At 37.5% G+C, this 10,118-nt stretch overlaps 1 protein-coding gene across 2 annotated transcripts in view; it reads right to left on the reverse strand.

Moving 5' to 3' along the window:
* The window catches only part of afdn (afadin, adherens junction formation factor), a 26,459-nt gene extending 16,581 nt beyond the window's left edge, over positions 1-9,878 (reverse strand). For both annotated transcript variants that reach the window (XM_022234109.2, XM_022234108.2), the window contains exons 1-6: positions 9,588-9,878; positions 6,525-6,717; positions 1,573-1,682; positions 906-1,010; positions 504-663; positions 168-325 (exon numbers count right to left, since the gene is read on the reverse strand). In XM_022234109.2, coding sequence (XP_022089801.2) covers positions 168-325; positions 504-663; positions 906-1,010; positions 1,573-1,682; positions 6,525-6,717; positions 9,588-9,692 — 831 coding nt within the window. In that variant the 5' untranslated portion in view covers positions 9,693-9,878. The remainder of the gene's footprint in view (positions 1-167; positions 326-503; positions 664-905; positions 1,011-1,572; positions 1,683-6,524; positions 6,718-9,587) is intronic.
* Between the last annotated feature and the right edge of the window lie 240 nt (positions 9,879-10,118).

The following is a 10,118-nucleotide window of genomic DNA, read 5'->3' on the forward strand; positions in this document are numbered from 1 at the left end:
AAATAATTTAGATCCACCGTGGACAATGTCTGGCAGACAAGTCGTTAAATTCCATTTAAGTTACATTTTGACTTCAAAATGTGTTAAGACTTGTCACTGTAAATGCATTGAAATTTTCCTGACTGAGATATGACACTACTAGCTTTACTAGTCAGCAGGATACCAACCTTAACAAGACAAAAATCCTGTGGGTTTTCCTTGGGCTTGCCAAACTTCTCCAAAGCTTCCTTGACGATAGTATCTGATGTTCTGTCTACATCAACCAGGAGTGTCTTATAAGGCACTTCAGGGAACAAGGAGTGGGCATAAATCTTCAAGGCTCCTCCTATTTAGAAAGGAGGTCACAGACAGTTGGTATATATGAATGAAATCTGAGTAAACCTGACATGCTACCGCCAATGAAATTTTGGGATCTGCATGTATGCAGGTAACGACCATCTTCAAATGTAGAACACATTAGTACATACATGTAGCTAGCTATAGGAGTAGTACATGTAACTAACCTGACTGTGGTCGATTCTTAAAGCGTTCCATCTGTTCAAGTTTTTTCTGCCGTTGGCGTTTCATCACCATCTCTGGATTAGAGATTGTACGAGTGAAGCGAGACTTAGACAGGTCTTTGTAGAGCTTCTCAGTCTTGCTTTCTTCTGTATCATTCTTGCTCTGATGAAAGGAGGAGTCAGGGAACCAAGTCATGGAATTATCCAGCAGAGAGAGCAGACAAAAATCAATTGCTTAAATTACCAGTGTGAAACACAAACATACGGTGTACATGTAGTGCTTCCATAACAATGTGCTCAAGATGAGTAAAATGTACAAATAAAATGAACATAAGAGATTCAGTTCTGAGGTACATATGTATGCATACGACTATTGGCATGCTTAATTTAGGTCCACAATCTTACCCTTAGCTTGGCCTCTTTTTCCTTCTTTTTCTGTTCTTTCTTCTCCCTTTTGGACAGCTTCCTCTTAAATTGCTGAGGTGGAGCATCAACACCATATAAATTCACCTGTTATTGAGCAAGACAAAAACTACTGTACCAAAACAAGCTGTTCATTTGACTTGCAGCAATCATTTCATCAAGGTTAAATGTACACACATCTCCCAAACATTCACTTCTACCGGCACATGTATAAACAACTGGGCATTATGTAAGTAATGATATACAAGTGAATCAGTCGGTACAGAAATAAGTTTTTCTTGGTTTGTCTTTTTTAAATTCATGTCGAAGTCCCTACATGTGTGTGGTCTAACCGTACCAATATGGTACAGGGGACAGGGGATCAATCTGACCCCCTCCCTTCCCAGTGGAAACTTTGCGACTTCTCCCAAACTGCAGAAAATATCAAACCGCCCTTTGGACATAACTCTTTCCTTTGAAATCTTTGCACAACTATTGAAACTGAATTTGCCAAAAATCCCTTTGAAAACATACTCCTGCTTCGCCCAGTCTGAACATTGCCATGGTCTGAATAGGGTATAAGTTTTTGACAATTTTTCTGAATGTCTCTACAAAAGTTCTATGTTCTTCTCACATCACCTGATTCCTGTCAAACTTTAACAGTCTTTACCTTTGTGGTATCACTTGCCATCTTGAGCAAGAAACGACCCTCTCGTAAATCTTCACTCCAGTTTAACTGCACCTTCAGGGGATGTTCATCCTTCCCAAGAACTCGCTCCTCTAGATAGAACAACAATAAATCCAGGATGTGCATTGCTATGACAGTTAACTCTCAACCAGGTGTAAAGGTGCACTTGTGAGGCGATTCCCCTTTTCCACAGACAATGTTTTATTGCACTTCTCTGTAACTCAAAGAGTATAATTCTTTTGTACATGACATGTGCACAGCACATGTTTGTGCAGACTACAGGTACATGTACACACATACATGTATGTGCAACACAAAAATTAACACATCCTTTTTCAATTTACACAAAAATATGGGGAAGGTAAAGTGACTATGAGGAGACACTGTTCATATCACTACATTTGAAATAAAGGAAAGTGGCAAGGGTAAGTTGGAGGAACGACTATAGTTAACTACAGATCGACTAACACCGCTTGTACAATGAATGGTTTGGATGATCTACATGTTCATGTACGCCCATGGTTCTGGTCACACTGCTGGTTATTTCATTTATCATTACAGAGGAAACCATTCACATGAAAATAATTATTTTAATGACCTCGTACGCTGTGAGAATTGCAACCAACAGTGAAATGTGAGTAACAATGAATTTTATAAATTTGCCCGACTGGGATCATTTGAGCGTAGCTGAGTAGCGCATGCGCATTGTTAAAAGCAACTGACTACTGGAGGAACTATAGTTTGCTCCCGAAATTGCCCTAATGCGAGTACATGTATGAATTCTGTCTGACCTACATGTAATTACATGTATTCCATGACAAGTGTAAAAACAGGGTTTATTAGACACAGGCATAAAAAATTGTTTTCAAACGTTGTGTTTAGCTCAGAAACCTTTGCAATGTTTGTGGCAAACACATACATGTACATGTAAATGTAACATGTACATGTACAAGAGAAAGACAACCCTGAATGCATGACCTCATGAAGGGACAAAGATAAGATTTGTCCCTGAGGCAATGTGCTTGCCACAGATAAACATGCAGACATGTACAGTACATGGCTTATACATGTGTACACGTACATGTATATGTAGACCGGTACATGCACAAATACAGTACTGTACATGCACAGGCAGTACTACATGTACACACACTAAATGTTCATAACAATAAGGGGCACTATATGCTGTACATGTACATGTTTGATTTGTTTATAAATCAAACAGATGTGGTTTTATAATGGGCTTAACATGTAGGGAAATACTAGCAGTGGTATATTATTGGTACTTGACCAAGTTGGGTTTGGCACATTCCTGAAGCAAACCCCTAGGGGGTAAAAATAAAATACCTTATGCTTACATATACATGTATGCAACCAATTCCCAGTGCATAGGACATGTACTTCAGTTCCCATGCTGAGTATAACCTTTTGTATTGAGAGTATAATCAATGACAATAGCCTGTGGAATGTCAATGACATGTTCAAGGTTATCAGTGCTACCTCAGCAAATTACTGACATACTCTTGATGAACCAGGTATAAATAATCAAGTTAACAAATTTACTTACATATACCAAGCAATAATGTAAAGAGTAGCCTACATTGTATACAAAAGTTTGCTTACAAGAAGCCGTGAACCGGTCTGATATAATAACGTATATATGTCACTACATGTATGTTGTAAAAACAGTTCCCACCAGGAACCACCTGACCATGAACAAACTACATGTAGGATGTACATGTACAAATACATGTACAGACACTGATACTGAAACTCGACATGCAGCACCTTTGAACAATCAGTTACAAAATAATGGAGCATCAACTACGCATCAAAACTTGCATTGAAACCTTTAAAATTATATTTCGGTCATGATTAGCGCAATGTACATGTACATTTGTAGTACATGCAGCTTGGGTCAGCATGTAAAAAGTGTGTACATGTACTAGTACATACATACATAAATGTAGTGGGATACCACCATTTTTAAGTGTAGTTTTGACAAATAACACCCATTGGTATCTCACTTTACTGCATTTGTGTCCCTGAACATTTGCAGGAAGCGTGCACATGAACATACACATGTAATGACTTTGTTTAAATCCCATCTTTAATTTATAAAGCTACTGCAATGTGTATGGAGATGTACATTAATAATAGGCTGTACTATCAAGGTTGATGTGTACATGGACACACACAATCTAAATGGTCCATAAAGCTGAAATACTAGAAGTTTATTAAACAAAACAAGTCTTTCTACCAGATGTACATGTACATGTACCATACAGACAGAGTTTCTGACTGACTTCTCAGACAAAAGTTTGATTCCTACTAATATCTTGGCCAGTGTCCACATGTACTAGTAATATACTGACTTGGCATTCCCACTGACATACATGTATGGGCCAGTTTCTGCGGCATGTAATGGGCTGCCTTTGGATTCCTGCAGCTATTTTAGCCAATTCTTCCCCCTTACTCAGTATATGCAGCCTTAGTAAACTCAGCAGTCCATGGCCAACTGACCTGAACTTCAAAGCACTTACAGTACATGTAAGTGGAACACATGTACATGTACTGTACATAGCAGTTCAGCACAATACAGCCAGAGTAGAGAGACACTGCCCCAGGGTTCTATAGGCAGTTCAATCAAGCAGTCATGCTGGTAGGGAAAGGGTGTCAGTTTCTGCATACTAAATGACATGTACATGTATCTACGCCTGTATGCAAATTGCAATTACCAAAGTGACATTCTTAATAATACACGTACGTGTCCAATATGTTCATATTCCTCATAAATCTCAGCTGCTATAAAAGACCAAATTGTTTACTACAAAAAGCATGTACATGTTCATGTACGTGTACAATTCACATGTTAGGCAAAGTGAAGCAGTACGATGTACTTTACCAATGTACCAGGTACATGAACTTTAAATGGTTTTACAACCCACAGTACATAATTTAGCTGACACAGCACATACTCAAAGGTGTGCGCTACTAAAATGCGACAAGGCAAGGAAAAACGAACCATTGCCATTTCCCGACATTTACCATACCCTAAATGTACCTAGTACCTGCAAACTGTATAGAGGTCTACATTTGTGTAGTACAATGTATCGGAACGTGTACGAATGTGCCAGTACATGTTTTGAGAAGGCAGAGTTTTTTGACAGCGTTGCATACAATGTACATGTACATTTACCAGTACAACAGGCAGATGTACATGTACCAGTACGTGGTATGCCTGTTTCATCTCATCCATTTACGAGCACAAATGCATGTACACTGTAAATGTACGGTAATTCATTAATTATATTCATCCATTTGAGGTTTTCTAAGATTACAATTTCTCTCCATCAGTTTCAATCAGTTGTGATGATTTGTGACCATTTGAAAACTCTCCATTTTCCATTTCCTTTTGTCTGTGCATAGTAACAGAATTATTTTGTAATGTTTGGAAGCTACCACTTTACATGTACACATACTTAGACGGTTATCGCTGATACATGTAAAGTACATGTAGACAGCATGTAGTGCTATGAACTCTGAGCTCTACACTTTCTCCAAAAAAAGACTAAATCAGTGATCAATGTCAGTTGAAGGCTATTAAGAATGATACATGAACATGGATGGAAATATTTATAACCATCTACTTTGCCTTTAGGAATAAATTTAGAATATACACACTGTATCAGCTGCAATGTCATACCAGTAGCAGTAGGGTACTCTGATCATTTGTGGCTTTCATTATTTCAGTAACTGGTGTCATCTATTGTCACACAGGGCAAGATCTGACAAGGTGTTAGAAAACACTGCTTTACTGTACCTTCTTTGTTTTTTCCCACACATTAAATTTTCAGCATGTTTTAAAAGTATCTATCAATTTGAAAGGCCATAACCTATGCCACAGTTAAGGTCAAAGAGCACAACTGTTGGAAGGCATTGTCATGGCAACCTGGCTGCCTACAGCAAGACCAATCATCTCTTTGGATCTGGATGCGGACAAATAAACCACCTGACTTGCACAAATAAATGGTCATCAACAGGAATATCATATCATATTGAAGGAAGGATAAACAGTGAGACCTGCCCATCCTTGTATGACATGACACATGTACAGTGTAATGTACAGTACATGTACATTACAAAATGTACATGTACTACAAACAATGACATCTCTTGTTCAGAAGATTACGTGTTTGGTAGGAATGTGAATGGGCATCCATAGGCTTGTACATATTCCTAACAATGTCTGCACTACATGTACATGTATGTAGATGTGGGCCATGATGGCACACACTTCACTGAATTCGGAATATGAAATTTCTTTTTTTGTTGTTCTGGTTGACTGGGCATTTTGTTGTCTTTATTAAGCTCATCTGGTGAATTTAGTACTGATGAGGATCAGTACTGATGAGGATCAATCCTTTGCCAGACTGTCTCTTTTGTAAACTTGCCCTTTTGGATCTTGTGACAGTGTTCTTTCAACATGTAACTTTTGTATGGGGTCAAATGAAAGTTCTCAAGTGAAGAAAGAATGGGTTTGCATAAAACAAATGCAAACAGGTGTAAAATTGCAGTGGTTCTCAAATAATGTTCCAAAACTGACCTAGAAGGGTCAAGGGAATAATACAGTACTGTTAAGATAAAGCCTGCAAGTAAAATGTGGACAATACAGCAACATACATGTACCAGTACATGTACATATATGTATTCACAATTACATCTGAATGAATGTCATTAAACGGTTAAAGCCAATTAAAGTGGCTGTTAAACATTCTCAGCTTGGAGTCATCTATAGGCATATACGCTGACACTTGAATTCCAGTGTTTAGTAAACAGTGACATGGGTTTCTGTAATATTTACAACAAATCTCCAAACACAAAATATGAAAACATATTGATTGCACTTTACATGTAGATCATCACATTCTTACCACAATTAGCGTGTACTTCCACCACTATGTAGTCTGGAATAGACAACATGCGCATATCAGGATGGAATTTTTCGATCAGCGTATTGATGACATCTGTTGTATTAGCTGAGCTTGAAACTCTGATACATTTGGATGTCACTTTGTCACCTTCTTCCTGGTAGAAGAAGCGCATCACACCAAAGAATTCCAAATTCTGCAAAAAAATGAACATAAATATAAGGCCTACATGTACATCTATATGGGTATGTCTTTTAGGCAGAGATAAATTCAGTAATCTTCTGTTTGCTTGAAAGAAATCTCTGGAATTTGATAACATAAACATTCCCTAAACCAACATGTAGGTCATATTGCATACATGTGCGTGTACACGTAGACACAATAAATACAGCATGCAGTTGAACTACTATGTCAGCTATTTATCAACCTGTAATATCTCTTTAAGTTTAACAACAAAACAAAGTGAATTTGTGTTTTGAAGCCAATACTGCAGCTTAAGCTTAATCCATGTCAAGTTTTGTAGACTTGAAATGGATTGGGGACAAACATTACAAAGTAGCTCTGAGACCTTCTTTACATAAAGAATACCTGACAGACAGACAGACAGACAGATAGACAGAAGGCTCCTGCTGAAATGTCTACAGGTTAGAAATACATCCAAAGTTTAATTCTGAATGTCTAAAACACAGCCCATTGCTCACATTGATATCAGTGTGGAATAATTTGGACCAATCTGTAAAACTGGCACAGTCACTTGGCATGTTTAAACATTCTCTAAAATCAGCTCTTCAACAGTTTTAATGTTATTTTTACTTTTCAGATATAATTTTCAGTTATATTTCATTTTCATTTTTTTAATTCATTTTAAAATTTATTTAATGTATATGTCAGGGCCTTATGGGAGACCACCTTATGGTGAATAGATTACCCTGGATAAACATCAGAAATAAAATAAATAAAAAAAAAAGCATTAACTTTAAGCTGTTATACATTTGTACATTGAAAAAATTAGCATCTCATGTTTATGTATGAATTATTTGGCACAGCTTCCTGTGCTTTTGTCGTACCGGTACACGTATATGGCATGGATTTCAATTCCATTGACTGCATTCAGTCATAAATGTCATTATGTGGATTTACACATTTACAAATCACACCAAGGTCCCCGCATATACATGTACCCCCAGAAGTGGGGTCCGATGTCTGGCCCACATGGTGGGATCGAGGCAGACATTTGTATGTGTACTGTATGTGCATATTACAAAATGTTCATGTACAGTCATTTGCAAAAGTTTTGGACCGCCCATACAAAATGTATTAACCTGAAGAAAAACCAAACTTAAACCAATCAATCATTGCAACTTCTGTTTATTTTCAATGTGCAACCTTAGTATCTCGGTTAAGTAGCTACAGGTATTTGACAACATTTCCATGATTTGAAATGTTAACAGTCTAATTATTTCGTGTGCCCTCCTTTATTTCTGATTGCTTAGACTGGCTTTTTATACCCGTGCTGCCTTACAGGCAAAATGTCATACATGTACTGTGCAAGATCTGCTTTTGCCAAAAAATTCATTCAAATGGGTATACAACACTACACTGTTACATTAAGTACTCATTCGATGAGACAATATAATGCAGGCCCAGTGACAGAAATACCAATAAGATTCCAGGATGTCTTCAACTTTCGCAAATGACTGCACATGTAGCTACTGTATTCCCTACAGCAAATTTTGAAAGGTGGGCTTATTTTGGGCTAAACACCGTGACGTTTAAACTCCATTACTGATGTCTGCATGACTAAAAGTTGTGTTTTACTTCAATGATCTAGGCCAATAAATCCACTTAGACCAAACTCATGACTATTTTAAAATAAATTGGCATTCATATTTTCAGCATTTGCAACATTACTCTTTCAAACTTTCCTCAATTTATGTCCAAGTACAGGTACAGGGTATGGTTCAAATTTCCTGATGGCACATTCTTCACATTTGAAAATGGGAAAAGATGATCCCAAGTATTTACCGGTGTGTACATGTACTGTACAGTTGTACATGTAAGCACAGTGTACACATGTAATAGTGAGTGTGTTGTATCTTCAGACTGAATTTGTTAAAATTCCACAAAAAACAATTTTAATTTCAACAGATATGTCATATCTGCTCAAACATGTTTGTAAAACCTGATGTTCTGAAATACAGCAATGTGAATCCAACAACTGAAGGACAGGAAATTGATGGAATCAATAACTTCCTTTAATACTTCCTGAAAGCACTCGCTTTCCAACAAAAAGAAATTGACAAGAAGTTCATTATCTATAGACCTTCCTTAATGTGTAAATGTATATTACTATGCAAAATGAGAAATGTACATGTAGCTCATTGAAAAATCTTAAACAGGCAGGGATATGCATGCCTACCATGCCTACAGATATTAACGATTATTTACATTCATTAAATTATATCATTTATTTACAATTACATGTACATGTCCATGTACATGTACATTGTACATCACATATTTACAGCTTCATTGTGTATGGTTCTCTGCACTTAATTACAAGATGCTACTGTTTATCTGGGCTCAGGACAAGAAACTTTATGAGTTGTAAATGTACCACAAAATACATGTATGTACATGTAATTTTTCATGTAGTATTCGGCACGATCAGCTGATCTGCAAGATCGTCCAATTGTTGTGTGGCATCTGCACTCTTGGTCAACAGAAACCGCAAACTCTACTTCCCTGTCATCTTTCACAATGTACATTCTTCTGGAGCAACAAGTCTCACATGTCGCAAAGTCATACTCATTTGAACAACAAAGATGTAGCACAAAACATTTGACATTTAGTTTCAAAGGCCTACATACAAACATGTACATGACGTCTGCGTATGCCTAAAAAAGTAAAATCAAAGCTTTATTTGGCAGGTAACAATACTGCTTGAATTCTACAGCAATCACGCCTACTCCGAGTCATAAATACCGGTCAGAGTATTTCTCATGGTCAGGCTTAGATCAGTTTATAGGCCTACGGTCTGAAAGATGTAGTTTAGGATTTTTTTACCTCATCTGGTTCACTTATTTCAAACAGATCTAACCGACTGGCATTCCACAAATCGATATCACGCTTCAGACGGAGTCTGTCCTCTTGCCTTCCCCGCCGAAACATCTTGGTTCAGGTAGCAGGGATTCTCTATTCTTCTGCTGACGAAAATATCATTCCATTTACCCAAAAATTTTTGATTCCAACGAGTAAAAACCGCAACGTTTACTAGTGTAGTGAGACGCAAAAAGTCTACAACGAGCAACTCGTCAGTAGTTTAAACCACTATCAACTGCGCATGCGCTTAACACATCATTTGAATGGAATGCTATTTTAGAGTAGTCTGGTACTCACACGGAATTGTGGATTAACCTTATTGGTGTATACCAGAAGCGGGTTGGGTATGGCGCTAGTAGGTGTGGGTGTCTTTTTATATCCACTTGTTTCTGGTTACTCAGTGTTTTGACATGAGTCGCCCTACTGTACGTGGGCCATTGACATGAATCACAATACGCCCTGAACTTGAAGGAATTTATGGAATTGAAGGCGGTA

The sequence above is a fragment of the Acanthaster planci genome, linkage group LG15 (assembly GCF_054643075.1).
Source record: "Acanthaster planci isolate LZ-2023a linkage group LG15, COTS_SCS, whole genome shotgun sequence".
Classification (NCBI taxonomy): Eukaryota; Metazoa; Echinodermata; class Asteroidea; order Valvatida; family Acanthasteridae; genus Acanthaster; species Acanthaster planci.